Source organism: Cyprinus carpio, chromosome A11 (assembly GCF_018340385.1).
Source record: "Cyprinus carpio isolate SPL01 chromosome A11, ASM1834038v1, whole genome shotgun sequence".
NCBI classification, from domain to species: Eukaryota; Metazoa; Chordata; class Actinopteri; order Cypriniformes; family Cyprinidae; genus Cyprinus; species Cyprinus carpio.
Genome location: NC_056582.1, coordinates 15,611,452 through 15,632,117, shown reverse-complemented (window position 1 = coordinate 15,632,117; position 20,666 = coordinate 15,611,452). Strand labels below are relative to the sequence as shown.

Sequence of the window (20,666 nt, the reverse complement as noted above, 5' to 3'; positions counted from 1 at the left end):
CCAAGTAACTCCTATTAAAAAGAACAAAAAATAAATAATAAAATACATATAACAAATGTGCAACATATTCTCATGTGTCTCATTACATCTTACCTAGAATTCATTATAAGTGTTTCCCTAAGGCAAAAATCACTTAGGCCTACTAACATGGTCACATGAGACTTTTTCAAATAAAAAATATCTCTCATTGATTTTGATTTTCGTGTGCTAATGATGTGTATGAGGTTTATTTACATTTACCTAACATAACCTCATGTCTTTGCCTTAAACTTTCCACTCGGACTTTATGCCAGAGCCTACTTCATCTTCATTCTAGTAGACTCACCACAAGATGTCACTATGAACGCAACAATGCGCTTGATTGCCCATCAGAGCGCAATCTCGCTCAATGAAAAGTCTAACTACTGGTAATCTGCCATCGACCTGCTGTGGGCATTCACCTTCCGGTGATTTCCAGCTGTGAAAAGCCTATCCATAAAAACCTCCCAATACATAGAATTTTAGTGATAGGCCTACATAGTTTACTTAAGGTTGACATCATGTTTTCTCGTGAAGAATGACAGATCTTTTCTAAAAGGTTTTGCGTTAAATTAGTTTACCAATAATAGACTGTAATCGTCAAGTATTAACTAACGTGGACATGAAAGCTGCAATGTTTTTATCGAATCAGTTGAATGAATTATTCAATGCTCATAAAGCACAAAAGGCAGTTTACACTGCTTGAATCTTTTTTAGTGAACCGATTCAAATGATTCAAATCACTGAATTGAATCCACCTCTAAAAAAAATGGTGGAATTACTTTTAAATCTGGATTTTTGTATAGGTCTATTTTCTTAATCAACAACAATAACAATAATAATATCTTATTACTGAATTATCTTATTAAAAAAATATTTTAGTCCGGTTGTCATTAAACAATTATTACTACAAAATATTTGTTATGCAGTTGTGTCACTATCTAACAAGAACTCCATATAAATTCATATAATTATTTCTGTAGGCCCTCACTGATCCTGTTATCAGTACTTGCAATGTCACCAAAGACCCGCCCTCAGCTGAAATACAATTGGTCAGAAGTTGAACGTGGGAACCTGCTTTGGAATATGATTGGTTGGCTGAAGTTACTATTATAATCCCGACGGGTCTCTAGCAGTTAAACTGTACGCTAGTGTGCACGCGGTGTCGAGTCAACAGGGGAATGCTGGTTTGCAAAATAGATATTACAGCGGAAAGTAGGCAGCAGTCTAGAAAAGAGAGAGAGAGAATCTAATACATTTAATGGTAAGGAAACGGAACTTTTCCTTGTTTGTCAAAATAACCCAGTTGTTGACATGTTACTTGCATTGCTCAATATATGTTATATAATTTGCATATAAAGCTGTATAAATGTATCTTTATAGATCAATACACAGTCATGTCTCGTACTGCTATCTCTATATAAGTAAATTAGTTTTAGACAACTTGCTCAAATGCATGTTAATTCATCTGGTTAGACTTAAACCAGTTGAACTACTACTCATCTGCTCCTAAATAAACACTCCTTGTTTGTTATTGTAAACACTTCTATTTGTACTAATACTTCAATCCACGTTAGTATAAAAAATGGAACTGAACTAATTAAGTCAGTTCCGTGTGCTGAACACGGGTTACTAATTACCTAGAAATCATCATAAGTCTTTCCCTAAGGTAACAAAGTCACAGCTGTACAGTACATGCTGACCAACAACAAGGCTGTAAATATGGTCAGGCTTGTGACTCCTTCAGTCTTATGTGCTTTAAATGAAAAGATTAAGTTTAATGTTCATTTAATGTTTATGTACATATTGCCAAGAATGCTTATGAGCAGTAGCTAATGTTTGCATCAAGGACAGACATGAATTTAGTATGTTTTTTTAGATTAATTTGAATTATATTATTTTTGATATGGAACATATTTTATTATGTATAATTTACCGTTATGTGTTTATATTAAATGTATATTTACAATTGATCAAGTGACAGCAAGCATGCATGGTTACCACCAGAAGGCATTTTGGCTTAAACCAGACACTGATGTGTACTGACTTCATGAATAGCCAGCCATGTATTGCACAATTTCCTCAAGGGATTAAGTTGTCCGATGGTTTAAATTTTTATCCCTAGTGTAATCCTAGAGAGGATGACTGCACTGGGGAATCTCTGATGCCAGAAGTTGTGACCTTTTGCTATCATGGGACTTCATGTTGCCATAAGTTCCAGAGCAGAGACCAGCATGTTGCTGTTAGTCTTCTCCTCTGCGGATTTCCATCTTCTTAATCTTTGATTAGGATGTGTTATGGAATGTAGAAACCCAGGAATCTGTTGTGTCTTTGTTTGGACGACAGTTGACACGTTTGTGGGTGATGTACTGGTTTGTTTTGTTAAAAGAAGTAACTGTGGACTTAAAGGGATACTCCACCCCAAAATAAAAATTTTGTCATTAATCACCCCCATGTCGTTCCAAACCCATAAAAGCTCTGTTCATCTTTGGAACACTATTTAAGATATTTTGGATGAAAACCGGGAGGCCTGTGACTGTCCCATAGACTGCCAAGTAAATAGCAGTGTCAAGGTCCATAAAAGGTATGAAAGTCATCGTCAGAATACTCCATCTGCCATCAGACATGCAATCTGGGTTATATGTAGCAACGGGAACACTTTTTGTAAGCGAAGAAAACAAAAATAATGATTTTATTCAACAATTCCTTTGTCAACAGTCTCCTCTGTGTCTCTCCATATCACCGTATGCTGCGTATACCCTTCTGTATCATCCGCGCCACAAGGATGTGCTGTTTCTACGTGTATTAAGCTTTGATTTGAAAGAGAACAGCGCATCCTTGTATATAGGATGTAAAATAACTTAAATAGTGTTCCGAAGACGAACTGAGCTTTTACGGGTTTGGAACAACATGGGGGTAAGTGATTAATGACAAAATTTTCATTTTGGGGTGGAGTATCCCTTTAACCATGAGACTTTGTCATCAGATGAGGGAAAGATCAGAGTGATTTATTTTTGATTTGATGACTGTTAAAATTACTGTTATTTATACCACTAACCTGCTCCATTTTTTTTATTCAATCTAACAATAATTTTCTATATTATATGATTTTTTTTTTATTGACAGTTATAGAGAAGACTGGAGCATAGGGGGAACTGGAGCCAGACTCTTAAAGAGATAGTTCAGCTAAAAATGAAAATTCTGTATTCTGAAAATTAGGAAAGATTCTGAAAATTCTATAATGTTGTGCACTAACAATTTGGCGAGGGAGCTGCAGGTGGTTCTGATTCATGAATTGATTAAAGGCTAGCCTATAATTAATTAAATAATAAAAAGCATAAAATTAAAACAAATAACTTAATAATATTAAATAATAAAACCAATTAAAAATAAAACACTTACTAAATAAAAATGAAATATTTTAAAGTTTACCTGCATGTCCTGTGACCATTAACCAATAACAGAGAACAGTGATCATGTGAATGTATTGTTAAAGATACACTAAAAATTTAAGTGGCGAAGTTGGCTTTTTTTGAAGTGGCATGTCAGTGTCTTTACACAGACTGTGTCATTTCTGCTCAGAGGTGGCATTGGCACAGCAATCAAAACTATATACTGTAAAACTGGGGGCTAAAGTGGATCAAAGCAGCCATAATTTAGCCTGGCTTTAATGCATCATTATGTCTTTACACTGAACTTGGCTGTGTAAAGACACTTTTAGGGTCTGATCCGAGTGTGGTTTGAGCATGTGAATGAAACCCTTGCTCTCAGACTACTGCAAGGATCAATGGGGCGTATGATAATATCTTACCACCAGGGAATGACCTCAAGTAATGTCACAAAACTGGAAGATCATGTGTCAGGGTTATCAAGTACCAAACATGCTTCTTTATTTAGGTGCTGCTTCTGTTTTGCAAAAAAAAAAATCAAACCTGAACTTTAATTCTCAGATTGAATGACGTAGAAAATATGCGTTATAAAGTGGCTAATGAACAGGAATTAGAGCTTATCACAGTCACAGATTCTCTGACTCAGGTGTGGAATGAAATGCGCTTTCTCTTTCTCACACACACATACTCCCAAACAGTGTGCATACACTTTCACATATTAGCACAGTGACAAATAAATGCTTTAGTCATACCAGGGAAATGCTTTCGTGCCTTAAACAATTGGACAGTTCACAGGATCAGTGGGGAATTTCTGACTCATAACTGTGGTTTACAGCTTCGCTGAAAGGCAGCATTTGAGACTTGGTCTAAGAATCTTGGCATTTTTTGTATTGTGTCTTTCACATTGTGCTGGGACCTACTTCCTTTTTCTTCACGAGCATAGAAAACACAGGAACTGATCTCAGATCAGCCTTTAGTAAATACTAAAGCAGGGCAGGCTATGGAAAAGAGGCAATGAATCCATCCTCGCTGTTGACAGAATCAGTGATTTTGTACACTTGTGCCTTGCTTCAATCTGGGGCCCTCAGATGATTGAGTCAGCCCTCAAGCCAAAGCCCTAGACCGGATACAGGCAGGTCCCTGAGCCTCCAGCCTAACTTTCAATGAGTCATGTCATTGGAAAGCGACGTAAAAGGAAGAGTGCATTGTCATTGCTGACATGCTGTTGGCAGCTACATGTCTGCACATCTGCTGGGGCAGACCTGCCAGGAAAGTGTCTTTGAGTCTGTCTTTGGATAGAATTATGCATGAAGACCATAAGCACATTTACTATGAATATGAAGAATGTGGTATAAATACATGGGCCACTTTATATAAATTTGTGTCCCTGTACATGATCCCCCCCCCCCCCCTATTAAAATAATGAAACATCCAATAAAACCCAAGAAGTGGCATTATATGGATCCTCTTCACAACCAGCTGAAAGAAAAATATACTGTAATCTTAGTCCATTTTACTGTGTAAATGAATAGGCTATATTTCAACAACAAATACAATTTTTATTATTTAGAAGTTAATTTAAAAACGAACTACATTATGTGCAATTTGCATGTTTGCATATATATTTTTTAGGTGTTGCTTGTTGTATTTAAAATAAATAGTAATTAAATTTAAGTTGTTGTTAATTGTTATCTTAGACCTAATGTAAAAGGGCTTACTAGAGCATAAACCGAGGTAGATTTTTATCCCTAAGAAAATTGTAATTATCAATGAGTTTATTTAAAGAAAGAGCAATTTCTCACTGTTTAATATAAAAAAAAGTAAATTTTTTCTCCCTGCTGTACTGAAACTACCAAACCGTGACATCAAAACCGAGGTGCATACCTAACCATCATGATTGTTTGACGTTTTAATGAAAGAGGAGTTGCATACCTATTGAACACAGAGTCCAGGTACCTAACCATCATGATTGTTTGCCGTTACACCCCTAATAAATATATATTGCTTTACAAAATTAAATGTATTTTGAAGGTTTTTTTTCACTTGCAAGAACAAGCACACTTGATGATGAATGAAATGAAATACGCTGTGTTTTCCGCCAACTGGCAACCCGGGGTGCCGAAATACAATTGGGTAAACTGGCATTGGGCTGGTTTCACAAACCATAACAGAGACCAACATTCCGGCCCGGATCGCACGTTTTCAAAGAAGAATAACTGACTGTAACATTGTTTCTCAGATAAACAATTATGTTAACTTAGCATGTTTCTTAAATATCTGCAAACATATTATGTCACAAATTTACATACAGCACCTTTAATATATGCAATTAAAAAAAAGAAAAGAAAAGCTGACTGTATTCTAATCTAGGCAACTGTAACATAGTGGGAGTGGCCTTGTACAAGTCCCGCCTTCTTTTCTGTAATGTCCTGTTGGTAGGAATGAGAGGGCGGAAACTCACCTCTAACAGTTCCCTCCCAGTGCTAAATGAAAGCCCATTGTGGAATGCACACATTCTCTTACATGCATATACTCACACACCCTCACTCTCCTCTCACGTATGTTCATCAGGTCCTCTCTCCTTCCTGTTTTTCACAAGTTCCTGCCTTTTTACTGACGCTAGTGTTGTCGCAGATTGGAAGGAGTTCAAGCTTCCCATGAATCCCTTGTTTAGGATTCCTAACTAAAGGAAAGTTGAGAAGAGAGATTTGAAATCTCCTTCTTATGAAGATCGAGCTGGCCATGCTTTGGAGCTTATTTCCTAGGTGTTGCTGACGTTGGGGAGGAATTTGCTTGGGATGAGGTGAAAGGGGGGTGGAAGAGGAAACCCCATTCAAACACAGATCACACAGCACTCTGACACGCTGAGCTGAGAGTTTTCTGTATTCCTTGGGGAAAACTAGTTTCGCAGTCTTCCTCTGATGGAACTCAGGAGGATAAACATTCGCAGGAGTCCCAAAAACTTCTGAAACACGTTCAGAAGAGTTGGTTTAATTATGGAATCACTGAGGGAATCTATACTTCATTTAACATTTCAGATGTCAACATACAAACGGGCCACACTGGATGAAGAGGAGCTGTTGGACACCGGCTCCGATGGGATCTACCACACCTCTACCATGCAGGTGAGAGTTCATTTTTTTTTAACTATTCTTAAAATGTATGTTTTTTGATGTATGTGTTCTGAAATATAAGCCAGTTGACTGAGTTAGCGATCGTTTTGTTTTTAAACCAAACTCTTCAGAAACAGCAAATCTTAATTGATTCCAGTGGAAGACAAGGACACTGTCTTAAGTTGCTTCCTCATGGTTTTCCTTTCAAACATCCGCCGTGTGTTAGCACTGTTGTATCGATTCTTAACTCATTATCTTAAAACTTTTTTCAAAAATTTGTGTTGTGTGAATACGCTTGACACCCTTGTTTACTTCTAATAAATATATTGGTGTCCATTCTTTCATTTTAATTGAATTAAATTAAATTTAATTGAATTAATTAATTTATTTTTTTGCTAGTAAAATATTTTCTCTGGATCACTATTATTAAATGTTAAGGGTGCCTTTATTGAAAACATCTCTCAGTCTTTGTTCTCCCTCTGCTCTCTTTGACCCTTGAGAGACTTGCCGTTAGGGCTCATTGAACCCACGCAACACATACAAACACAGTTACACCTCATGCATCCAAACTAAGCTGAGAAATTGCACAGCTGGCCACTAAAGTGTCTTTTTAACTCTGTGGGCTCAGTAGAACTTAATTTGATTTGTATTACAGAGATCATTTATTTAGTTTCTCTTGCACCTCTTCTGTGGAGAGGTGATTAATTATGAAATTCACAAGGCTTATTTGATCATCAGTACAGAATCTAAATCAAAAGAGAATCAATAAGAGGAAAGGTTTAAAGCTCAGGGTTCATTTGGAGTTTTTAAGGAGTTCTCAGGTATGTTTCATTTAGGTATTAAGTGTCTCAAAGAAGCAAAAGAGAGCTGTTATCTTCTTTTATGTATGTAAATGTAATGTGGACAGCCAGATAATTTAGCATGAGAGGTATTTGCATTGGAGGTATCTAATTTTGAACGTTTCTTATCCAGTGGCTTGAATAGCAATGTGCTTGGCAGAATAGAGTTGGCAGTGTTTTCTAGAAGAGAGCCTTTCCTAGAAAGGATGTTTATCACTGTGTTGTTGTGGGCTAGTTTCACTTCTAAGGATTTAATGCTTAACCCAATGCAGATAACTCTTAAAGCAATGTTCCTGGTTCAATACCTGTTCATTTCTGTGGATGGCATTTTTGATATGCTATCGATTACCACAGAAAGCAATTGTGTTTACAGTAACACACTTACAATGAAAGTAAACAGGTGAGGGTTCCAGAGAGTGGAAAAACAGAAATGTGAAGCTCATAGTTTTGTTAAACGACTAACATAAAGTATTCAGTAAAAATCTTTTTTATTATTTGAGATCATCTTTTCAGTCCTCTTTTGAGGTGGGAATGCGATCTGTATTTCAAACTGGAGCAGAAAGACAATGATGTTTGGTCCCACCAAAGTTTAATATTGTTGTTGGACACGATCATGTATCATTTTCCCATGCAATATTATATAAAACCTGCACAGTGTTATACAAAATGTCACAGATATCACTTTCACAGATATCAGTGTCATTTGCGTCATCTATGTATCAGTGCTCATTTGCAGGGATAGTTATTTCAAACTTAACCCTTCTTTTCTGATAACTTTGATTATCAGGTGGGGCTGCAGCGTGGTCTGGGTCTCCGGTGCTGGGCAGAGAAAACCCATGTTGAGAGAAAGCTAGTGGTCGTCGTGTGCGCTCTGTCCGTGGCCCTGTTCATATGCATCATGACTTTGGGTCTGCACTATAAAGAATGTGAGTTGATGGAACAGTATATAAAGATGTTATTTTTTAAAGCCAAGACTATATATGCTTTGGGCCTCATTTTACTCACTTGCCCAACCATGACAAATCACTGTATGAAAGAACAACAATTTTGTCTCACACTGTTTACCTCCAATTTCCTCAACCTCCCTCAGGCCTCTAGTTTTCTTGGCATTATCTCTTCAGATTAGGAGCTAGGGACACATCTTTTGGGCTGAATATTTTTTTTAGAAGAGCTTACAGTGAATCTATTGTAGCTGCATTCTCTTCACATCCACAAGCTGAACAAAAACAGTGCCCTTTAACTCCAATTATTTCCAATATTAAACTTAATACTTGCATAACCTCATTCAGTGGAATCATGCCCAACCTCAAAACCTCGAGGCCAAAGTAAACACAAAGAAGTGCGTGCCTATAAAGTTTCCATAACATGTCTGAGAACATCTTTTCACAAATTAAAGTATTATATTGGTGGTTGCACATGGCTAATGTTGCTATACAGACACAAATATTTGCCATATCAGCTTGCATATCACCCAGTTATGCTAATGACTATACTTAATGCCTTTTAATGGTTTCGACAGTTAAGTGTTAGTATTCGATGAAGGGGAAACACAATCTCTTGGGTTTAATCATTGTAGGCTCCACAGGTCACTGCTAGAGACTCTCTGTTGTCTCTTCATTTGATCAGAAGACTGAATAAATACAGTCCTTTTCTCATAATTCAAATTTTGCCATCAACCCTTTATAAGTGAATAGTTTCAGATGGCTTCATGTCCTGGGATCCTCCTTAAAGAGATGTTCAGAGCATATTTACGATGTGCAGTTTGATTGCAGTATGAGGTACAGCACTGAAAGTATAGCGCACCAAAATCCCATTTATGATTACCCTAGTGTAAAATACGCTGAGTAAAAGAGACATCAGGAAGACTTTCTTATTTGTTTTGGCAGCTATTTGTGATATAAAGGCATATTGTAATGGATGCAGCAGCATATTTATATACATATATTGGTTTTAACAGCTCATCCGGGAATGTGCCTGTCAGAGCCTTGTGTTAGTGTGGCAAGTACAGTCTTGGGGGCTCTCGATCGGTCAATGGACCCCTGCCAGGATTTCTACACCTTTGCGTGCGGGGGTTGGATGAGGAAAAACCCGCTGCCTGAAGGCAAGTCCCGCTGGGGTCCTTTCAGCAACCTGTGGGAAAACAACATGGCAATCATGAAGAACTTATTAGGTAAGAAACACAAAGTATGGTCTAATAAAAGTTCAGATTTAAACAAATACTTAAAATGATGTTTATTTTAATATGCTTAACTTTGTATTAGTGATATGAGAGACTTAACTTATTCAATATGTTGTTATTCAATAACTTATGTTATTAATTGTTAATATTAAAAAGGTTTCATTATTTGTTATTTTGTTTTGTTACTTTAGTACTATTTCTATTATTATTATGTTAAATTATATATTAGTGATGTCAAACAATTAATCGCCTCCAAAATAATAAAATTTTTGTTTACATAATATATGTATGTATGCTGCGTATATTTATGTATTTATAAATACACACACATGCATATATTTATTTCAGAAAAATAGGTTGTTTATATATTAAATATATATTTATTTATAAAATAAATGATATGAATATAAATATAGACGTAAATATATAAATATAATAAATATACACAGAACACACAGATATTATGCAAACAAAAACTTTTTTTTGGATGCAGTTAATCGCTTGACAGCACTTATACTGTGTGTGTGTGTGTGTGTGTGTGTGTGTGTGTATATATATATATATATATATATATATATATATATATATATATATATATATATATATATAAATCATTAAGAAAAAATTAAATAGCTATTCATTATAAAATAATGTAAAATAACTATTAACTATATTTTAAACATAGAAAAATGTTGCATTATTAAAAATAGTAATTGTCAACATCCACAATTGTTTTAGTTTAATTAATTTGATTTATTTTAGATTAAATTTTATGTTTTCATATATTTTTCATCTAATCTTTCAGTAAATAACTTGCTCTGTCACTGAAATGACTTATGTATTTTTTTGATATCATCAGTTCCTTTATTTTTTTTAATTAGAATTTGAATCCTGTATTTTCCATGGGGTCTCAGATTTATGACCCCACTGTACAAATAAAGCAGTAATATTCCATCTTGAAAGGTTCCTACCAACTTAAAGGCTTCATTTCACTTTGCTTTGTGATTTTATAAAGGTTCTTGTCATTGAACTTTTCTTCATTTGTTAAATTCAGAGAATACCAGCATGAAAAGCCTGAGCAAAGCAGAACAAAAAGCCCAGTGGTATTACCAGGCTTGTATGAACGAGAGCAAAATTGAAGAGCTTGGGGCAAAACCACTTCAGGATCTCATCAATCAGGTGACCTCAGATGCACAAGCCTTTGTATAACAATATGAAGATCTGTTGTAAATCTATCGGCCCTAATAAAAACCAGCTTTTACTCTTATTCTGGTATATAATTATTAATAATGTTTTTTCCAGACAGGAGGCTGGGGCTTGAAAGGCCCGTGGGATAAAGATAACTTCCAGGAGGTTTTACGGATTGTGTCAGCCAGCTTCCGAACCTCCCCCTTTTTCACTGTTTTTGTCAGCACAGACTCAAAAAACTCCAGCAGCAACATTATCCAGGTGGGAACACTTATGGTTTATTTTTTTTTAAATTACCATAGCACAAATTCTTAAATGTCTAGGGGAAACTGCACTGTTCTAGATATCGTATTTTGTTTTATGATGTCTGTCAGAAATATATTATAACAAGTTTTATATCATGATGCATGTCCCTGTAGCTTAGCTTGTTGAGTGATAATGGAAATGCAGTTGATGCTCTGATTCCTTTTTTTTCCACAGGTGGATCAGTCAGGATTGGGACTTCCCTCTAGGGAATACTATCTCAATAAGACAGCCAATGAAAAGGTAAAAAAAGAAATGATGTTGTTCATGAAATTGGGAAATGTTCTGCTGCGGTCTAAAGCTTGTGTTGTTATTCCTTCTTCAGTATTTAAAAGCATACTTGAACTTCTTGGTGGAGCTCGGGATCCTTTTAGGCGGCTCAGAGGAGACCTCTCAGAAGATGATGCAGGAGATCATAGACTTTGAAACAGCCCTGGCACACATCACAGTCCCTCAGGAAGAGCGCCGTGACGAGATGAAAATTTACCATAAGATTCAAGCCAAAGAGTTAGCTGTGAGTACTGTACGGTTACCGCACTACTTTTGGATTGAGATCTGTGGTTCTTTACTGCTTGTCCATGGCCCAGAAATAGTCACAGGTGTCTTCTGATATGGCCATAGATGGAAATGCTTAATGCAAATAATGAAATTTATCATTACAATGGTGCAATGGTAAAAAAATCTTTTGTTCAGAAAAACTAGTGTGAATCTTGCAAAATTGCAGTTTTTCCATTCAGCCCAAACTACCATTCATAAGACTTCTTTTTCATAAGATCTTCTTAATAGAAGTCTCTTATGTTCACCAAGGCAACATTTTTTTGATAAAAAAATAGTAGAAACATTATTATTGTGAAACATTATTACAATTTAAAATAACTGTTTTCTTTGTAATATATTTGTAAATGCAATTTGTATTTATCTAATGTATCTTTTGATAGTGAAGAAAAAAATTACTCCAGTTTTTAGTGTTGCATGATTATTCAGAAGTCATTCTAATGTGCCGATTTTTTTCCTTTGTTGAACAGATTTCAGTATTTGAAATAGAATTTTTGTAACAAAACCTTTACTGTCATTTTTTTAAATCAATTTAATGCAACATAAATGAATAAAAGTGCTAATTAATTTTTTATTAAAAAAAACAAAAAACATACTGCCCTCCAACTTCTGAGCGGTTGTGAATGTCATGTTGATAATGTTTCATATGACTGTAAAGTTCATTATACTATTAATGAATTTCATTGGCTGGCTTTAAGGAAACTTTCGACACACTTTTGATGATAATTTTTGAGTCCCCACTCAATGTCCAGTTGAAAATCTGGGTCTCAAACAAAACCAGTGGAGATCCACTAATTTAAATGTCTCCTGCAATGAGAGATGTTCTTATTAATTGTGATTATTAAAATGAGAGTGAACATGTCAGAACATGTAGTATAAAGCATTCATTCCTTACTCTAACTGTGGTGTTGCATGTGATCTGGGATATCAGTCATGTGTTTGTCTGTGCTGTAGACATTGGCTCCTGCGGTAGATTGGATGCCTTTCCTCTCTGCAGTGTTCACCCCTGTTGCCCTAAATGACTCTGAACCCGTGGTTGTGTACGCTAAAGAATACCTTCAGAAAGTTTCAGAGCTCATCAGCAACACCAACAAGAGGTAAGTCAACATTAGCCAGAATTGTGTGGGTTTTTGAGCCGTCTGTATAACAGACCTGTATTGTCTGTTAGCTGAGATCAAAGCTAATGTGTCTCCACCAGTGTCTTGAATAACTACATGATCATGAAAGTGGTGCGGAAAATGGTGTCCATCTTAGACCAGAGGTTCCAAGATGCAGAGCAGCGCTTCCTTGAAGTCATGTACGGCACCAAGAAGGTGAGAAATGAAGATCAAAGCGGCTGTCTGTGAGTCCAAGGCACTGCTACCACTGAAAGAGTCATGAATGATCCATTAAATATTAAATAACCGTCATGTTTTTCACATTTGCCTCTTCTTTTTTTTTTTTGTAACCCTATCTATGATACTTCATTTAATTTTGCATTAGTTGAGATTTAAAGGAGAGTTTTTGTTTTGATTGTAAATTTCAAATCAATTAAAGGAACCGGTCACCCCTAAACTTTTTTTTTTGTTTTTTTTATCTTAACCATTTTAATTTCTTATACATGCACAATAAAAGTGGTCCATATGACTCAAAGTCCATATATTCAAAGTCTTCTTAAATAATACAATATCTTAGTGTAACAAAATTTACAAACACATTTTAGCCATCATTCTCTGTTCATTTTCTCCTCTGACTTTGAATCCAAGCACCGTTGGTTGTTGTCACTTGACTGTCTGTCAAGTTTGAAGACATGAGATATAAGAGCTACGCTCTTAAAGTTCATTTCAGTTTACTTGGATGTATCTCTTTTTAAATCCCAAAGGCATCGTGTGGTTTTAGAAGACTTGAAATATACACTACTGTATTACTGTATTTTTGATCAAATAAAATTTGTCTAAAAAATAATAATAATACAGGATTAGCAACATTTGGGCTAAGTAAATGATGACTTCATATTTTACTTTTTTTTGGGTGAACAACTCAACACATTCCTCCTGTTGTGAGGAACATTTGGTGCAGAAATCATTTTATATAGGAACAAAATTACCCAGATATTAAAACAGTCAGTGTGCTTAGTCAGCATGAGAGGGAAGTGATCTGTTGCTTCTCTCTGCCTTTCCTCCCTCTCTTCGACTCTCTCTTAGAGTAACTGGTATCAGTGTTGGTGTGTATGGAGAGGCAGTGTGTTGTTCTGCAGGGAGCCAGGTTATTCAGACTCTTATCAGGAGGAGATCCTGTTGCCCCGGCCTTACCTTCCGCTGGGGTCAGACTGAAATAACAAACGAAAGAGCCTTGGGCGATGTGTGTATGTGTGATGGGTTATGATACGAGATGGAGAGAGGAACCTAAAGGAAGGTCACCTTCAGCTTATATTATTGCATTAAGTGATAGTTCACCCAAAAATGAAAAATCCTGTCATTAATTACTCACCCTCATGTTGTTCCAAACCTATATGACTTTCTTCTGAGGAATAAAAATATTGATTTTAGGGAGAACGTTGACTCTGCTTTCTCTCATGTAATGAAAGTGAATGGTGACATGGAACAGGCAAGACCTAAAAATGACAAAAAGTAGATAATGCAATGTCTGTGCTGCATTCAGAGTCTTTTGAATCAGACGAACGCTTAAAATACCAAAATTAAGCCATTATTCACTGATAGTCTTCACATCTGCTGTCATCATTTACTCACCTTCTTGTCGTTCAAAACCTGTATAACTTATTTCATTTTCACTTAATGACCTTTTCCTTAACAAACTAATTATTTGTGCTCATTTCCTCAAGTGCTATGCGGGACACATGGAAACTAGACTGTATTTATCTGTAGAAGTTCATGCCTAGATGTACCTGTAAATTGTTTGTGAAATATCACACTAAGAAGGCTTCGGTGCAAATGAGGATACTAGTTGTTAATATATCACCTTTGTGTTTTCCAGAGCTGCACACCACGCTGGAAACTTTGCGTCAGCGACACGGACAGCGCTCTGGGCTTTGCTCTCGGGGCGCTCTTTGTCAAATCTACTTTTTCTGAAGACAGCAAGGCTTTTGTGAGTGTCTTGTGATGTTTTGCACACCATCCCCGTATTTTCCTCCAAGCCTATAAGCTATATTCTCAACTGATATGTTTGTCAGGTTGAAGATATGGTCTCTGAGATCAAATGGGCCTTTGAAGACAGCCTGAAGACTGTTGGCTGGATGGATCCCAAGACAAAAAAAGCAGCTAAAGAAAAGGTGAGAACCACCAGCACAATCCCACACAATGTTTTTCACTGCTGTTGCCTGCAGGGATTATGCTGAAGAAAAATCCTAGATAATATGTCAGACATTTCCCATTTTGTTTTATTTTTTTTTTTAATTGTTGGTTGTTTTTTATATTTTTTTTTTTTTTGTGTTGGACAATAAATTTGGCTAAAAAAAAAAAAAAAAAAAAAATCTTGTTGAGCAATAAACTATATGAAGGTTTTTATTCTTGTTGATGCTCTTTAATGCCATCTGGTGTTAAAGTATAAACTGCCATCATGATGTTTATTTTCTTATTCTTGTCTAGGCAGATGCAATATACAACATGGTTGGTTATCCAAAATTTATTATGAAACCCAAAGAGCTGGACAAGGTGTTTAATGACGTATGTATACATGGTTTTTGTTCATGGAAAATAATGTGGTTCAGTGTTGTAGAGAGCCTGAACTAACGTCTCGACCTCCAAACTGTATATCAGTTTGATGTTGTTACAGATCTTTACTTTCAAAACGTCATGAATTATTACAACTTCTCTGCACGAGTCACTGCTTACCAGCTGAGAAAAGCCCCCAACAGAGATCAGTGAGTATCAGTCCAGCTCACACACAAGATGCTGCTTTGACACATATCTCTTAAAGGGATAGTTCACCCAAAAATGAAAATTATTTTAACATTTACCAATGTTATTTTAGTATTATTTATACCATACTATAATAACTTTTTTCATATTATTAATTAGCTCTTAATTTTATATTTTAGTATTAAAAAATGTGCTTTTGTTATATATTTATTTTTCTAATTAGCTGTATTAAATTTTATTTCGTTGTCAGTTTTAGTCATTTTAGTACTTCAGTTTAAACTTACCTATTTGAGTTATTTGCCAAAGTGACATTTCTCATTTTTCTTCAGTTTTTAAAGTTTAAATTTAAGTATTCATCTAATAATAATTATTATTTATTAATATTTCAGTTATAAAAACTATTTGTAATAGTTTTTGTTTTAGTTTTAGATTCAGTTAACAATAACAACGCTGTCATTTACTCACCCTCATGTTGTTCCAAATCTGCGTGACTTTCCTTTTTTTGTGTCGAATATAAAAGAACACAAAATAACATTGGAACCCATTAACTTTTATTGTAGGTGGGAAAAAAGTCATTTTTCTAAAGTATCATACAGGTTTGGAACAACATGAGGGTGAATGAATGATGACGTTTAATGTATGAACTGTTAATTGAAAACTCCCTTAGTGTCAGTTTATGTGTTCATTTCTTTCCGTGTACAGATGGAGTATGACTCCACCTACAGTTAATGCCTACTACAACCCCACAAAGAATGAGATGGTACTTCCAGCAGGCATTCTCCAGGCTCCCTTTTATAACCATGCTTGGCCAAAGTAAGAGTCTCCCACTAACAAAACCTTTCCTGTAGTCTTGTAGTAGTGTTATATCTCTTACCTCATCTTATTGAGTCTTGCTTGTTTTCTAGAGCAATGAATTTCGGTGGTATAGGTGTGGTTATGGGGCATGAGCTCACCCATGCATTTGATGATCAAGGTAACAAATTACTGTATACTATTTCAGATTGTTAGATCTCCAGTATATAAGATTAATCAACTGCTGTAAAGACTCAAATGTGCCACCCTGCCACTGATTCATTATTAGAGAGTTACACAAACACAGGAATAACTATATACCTGACTGGTTACTATGGTAATAGAGAATACATCTCAGACATTACTGAATTATTATAAAAAAAATATTTAAATAAAAATTGATTTCTTGTATGTTATATATATATAAATAGTAAAAATGTACTAGAAAAAGTACTTCCAAGTCAAAGATCAGAGTCAGAGGCTGTTCAAATACATGTGTATTTATGCTGTTGAATAAAAACTTAATTTAAAATAAATTAATTTACCTTTTTTTCTTACTTTAAATATGTTGTTTATATTAGTTATTACATTTCATTAATATTCCACTACATAAATGATCAAATAAATAAATGCAAAAAATAATATAATATAACAAAATATTAATTAGTATTGATATATGCATTTAATAATATTTTTCTAATGTACAGTATAATGTAAATAATTGTATTGTCCTTTATGATTGTAATAATGTGAATATGTTAATAAACACATCAGCTTTTATTACAGAAAAAATGTAATGTTGTAATACAAAACATAATGTTTTAAATATGTCTTACAGGAAGAGAGTATGATAAGGATGGGAATTTACGTCAGTGGTGGCAAAATTCTTCAGTGGAGGCTTTTACACACCAGACCCAGTGTATGGTGGAGCAGTACAGCAACTACAGTATAAACAAAGAACCTCTGAATGGGAAACACACTTTGGGAGAAAATATTGCTGACAACGGAGGCCTGAGGGCAGCTTATAAGGTTTGTGTAGATCCTGTTGTGGAACAAAGACTTTGCAGGAACTAGAATTTAAATCAATCAACAGATTTGTTTCATTCATCAGCGAGTTATAAAGAGATGAGACACCAATGGTTACTTTCCATAACATGAAAACAGTTATGGCTCATGACATATGAGAATCTGATACGAAAGGCATTACGATCTCTATATTTTTCTCGTTGGTGGCTTTGATAGCTTTGGGGCCATCGTGATCCCATCTCTCTGAAAAGCCTTGCAGTGCAACAGGTGGCTCGGAATGGGCTGCTCTACCTCCAGCAACTCGGATTCTTTCCGTTGGTTGAGAAGGCATAGATTACAGAGCAGATGTGCAAAGCATATGGCTGGAGAAGACCCTTTGTTAACCTCTCTGATAACCATTGACACCAAGGCTCTGTTTATTTGTGATCTCAGCATCCACTGTAGCAGCATGCAGAATTATTAGCGGACTAATGTTTTCATACTTGCCTTGCAGGCCTATATAAACTGGATTGAGAAGAATGGTGAGGAAGCCACTCTGCCTGCCCTTGGAATGACCAATCATCAGCTGTTTTTTGTGGGATTTGCTCAGGTTTGTGCCAATATTTGCTCACTATGTTTTCCACAACTACTCCCAAATGGCTGTTTGTTCACTACTCACTGCTGTGTGTGTGCACTTAAATGCAGAGCAGAGGCTACACGTCACTTTCCCTTTTAGTTGTTTTACTGGTCACAACCTTAAGCAAACTTAAGTTGTCTGTCTTTTGTCTCTGTTTTTTAACTGTTTTCTGATGCAAGAATTAATATTACTGTTTCTAAAAACAGTATAGATGATTCTATATTAGCCATAAATTATTTAAATTTAGTTTTTGATATATTGTGTATTTATAATACCTCAGATCTTTGTTCCCCGGGCACTGGATATAGTTGCCCACTGCTCCGGGTGTGTGTTCACGGTGTGTTCACTTCTCACTGCTGTGTGTGCGCACTTGGATGGGTTAAGTGCAGAGCACCAATTCAGAGTATTGGTTACCATACTTGGCAAATGTCATGACTTTCACTTTCACTTCACTTAAACATGAAAATGCAACTAGATCAAAATAACCTGACTGTTAAATTATTATTTTTTTTAAATAAATTTAAACTAAAAAAAAATTATGACTTTGATTTTTTTTTTTTAAACATTGAATAGCAAAAAAAAAAAAAAAAAAAAAAAACATATGGCAATAACTAGACTGTTAACTGTAAAAAAAAAAAAAAAAAATCAAATAAAAAAATAATTCATTCATTTATTATATTTATTATATTATATTATATTAATCAATTAATTCATTAACAGACCTTGAAAAAAATCTAAAATACATTTAAACTGAAAGATAAAATAGGAAAAAAAAAAAGAAAAAAACCCTGTAATACTCACAGCACCGTAGCATTGGGGCACTGACAAAAAACACTCACCACTTTTCGGAAAATGTAATGCAATTTTTTTTTTTTTTCTATTAAAAGTCTAACAAAACTTTTTGTTCCCTTTTTTTGTAGGTGTGGTGCTCAGTTCGGACACCTGAAAGCTCTCACGAGGGCATTATTACTGACCCCCACAGTCCGTCACGTTTCCGGGTCATTGGCACCATCTCCAATTCCCATGAGTTCTCTGCGCACTTTGGCTGCAAGGCAGACTCACCCATGAACCCCAAACGGAAGTGTGAGCTGTGGTGACAGCGACTCTTACATGGGGACTGAACCTGGAGCTGTTATCAGTCAAAACTCCCAAACATCCATCTCAGGTTGCCTAATCTAGACTGCCAAAAAGCTGGTGGACTTATAGTGGACTACATATTTTCCAGCTATTATTTGACTCTAAATGGGGAATTGGTGTAAATAGTGACTCCATGGAAGTCTATAATGGAGTTTTATTCTTACATTCAAAACACTGGAAGTTAATGGGAGAAGGACTTGTCTTTTCTGCAAACACATTTTCTTTGAATATGTGCCTTTTTAGCAAATGCGTTTATTTTTCTATTAGGAAATAATATTTATGTTCTCTGTTTTACCTTGTTGGTGGGATTTTTATGTATTTCTTTTTTTATTGTAGTGTTGGCAAATTCTATACATTGTTAAATAACTTTGCTCACATTTTTATACATGGTTAAGTTTTATACAAGACTGTTTCATCACATCATGCTTGTTTGAAAAATATTTCGATTTTATTATCCATTTCACAATGTAATTTAATGTCAAATGAAGAAATTTTATGTGAGCAGTATGCACACTTCTACTGGATTTGCTGTCGTCAGATAACTATACAAGAAAGTGCCTTTAAAACTATGCAAATATGAGACTTGCAGGGAAAATATTTTTATTTCACTCAAAATCTGAGGCTTACAATAAATCAGTTCCAAAAAGCATTACAAAACCTGTGCTTATTGAAAGAAAACAAGTTGACAAAAATATTGAATTGAAGCTTTAGTGATAATACAGCATAAGGAGACATTTACAAGCTTTTTAAAAATAATATTATGTTGATATAGATGGAGGGTTTCAAATAATGAGCACCCACTGTTATGCATTTTTAACCCCGACAGATGTCGCCACAGTCACATTTATTAATGGCAAAAGAAATGGCCGCTAAAAAAGCAAGCTAATGTTCTTATTATTAGGCACCTACCATAATCCCAATACACAAATGCTACTTCACAAAATAGTTAAATGTATCTATTCCTTTCGATAAGCTTTTATCAAAGATAGGTAGTATTTGAAGTAGTCGTTCTCCTGCAACCAAAATTTGGGCGGGACCCAAAGGTGAAACTGCAGTTTTATATTCAGTAATAATATACTGCGTATTATGACTCATTGGTTTCATGCTGATAATTGATGGCTTGGAATGTAACGGAGAAGCCATTCATTGTTATGTGTGAAACAGTGCAGGCAAGTGGCGATTGCCTTTATGACGTCACTTTCACTGGCGTAGCACGAACGGATCGTTCTTTTTGGATCTCGTCAATGAACCGGTTCACAAAATCGTTTCGATCACAATTCGAACTGAATCGTTCCAAGTGTTTCTCGAGTCAACAACTCACCGATGCATAAACTGAAATTACAAATAAAATGTACTGGAAATATTTTCATGGCTTGACTGTTTTACAATTTTATCAACACACATAATCAAACAGAGCTGGACTGAATAAATCGATTTTTTTTTTTTTTTTAACAAATAGTGTTGCATATTTATTTTATATTACGGTTCTAAATTACTAGTCCATTTTGGAGCATCTTTTTTACTCCATAAACATTACCATTATACATGCATTTCCGTTCATATATAATAATATAATAATTTTATATAACGATATATTATTATTATTATATAACAATAATAAATAAAGAGTACAAATGGGTATAAAAGATGAAAT

The 20,666-nt window shown here is 35.1% G+C and overlaps 1 protein-coding gene across 2 annotated transcripts; it reads left to right on the top strand.

Annotated features, from left to right (window-relative positions):
- Window positions 1-1,124: 1,124 nt before the first annotated feature.
- Window positions 1,125-20,456, top strand: LOC109060573 (endothelin-converting enzyme 1-like). 2 transcript variants are annotated; one of them, XM_042766493.1, is made up of 19 exons: window positions 1,125-1,282; window positions 6,446-6,532; window positions 8,147-8,285; window positions 9,317-9,529; window positions 10,593-10,717; window positions 10,841-10,987; window positions 11,207-11,272; window positions 11,355-11,543; window positions 12,539-12,681; window positions 12,783-12,897; window positions 14,558-14,668; window positions 14,754-14,852; window positions 15,169-15,246; window positions 15,340-15,443; window positions 16,144-16,254; window positions 16,347-16,414; window positions 17,072-17,262; window positions 17,753-17,848; window positions 18,796-20,456. In XM_042766493.1, the coding sequence occupies exons 1-19, from the start codon at window positions 1,280-1,282 to the stop codon at window positions 18,970-18,972; spliced, it is 2,262 nt and encodes a 753-aa protein (XP_042622427.1). In that variant the 5' UTR covers window positions 1,125-1,279; the 3' UTR covers window positions 18,973-20,456. The 2 variants fall into 2 exon arrangements, with proteins under 2 accessions (XP_042622427.1, XP_042622425.1); XM_042766491.1 differs by lacking the exon at window positions 1,125-1,282 and having other exon boundaries at window positions 5,937-6,532.
- The last annotated feature ends 210 nt before the right edge of the window (window positions 20,457-20,666 follow it).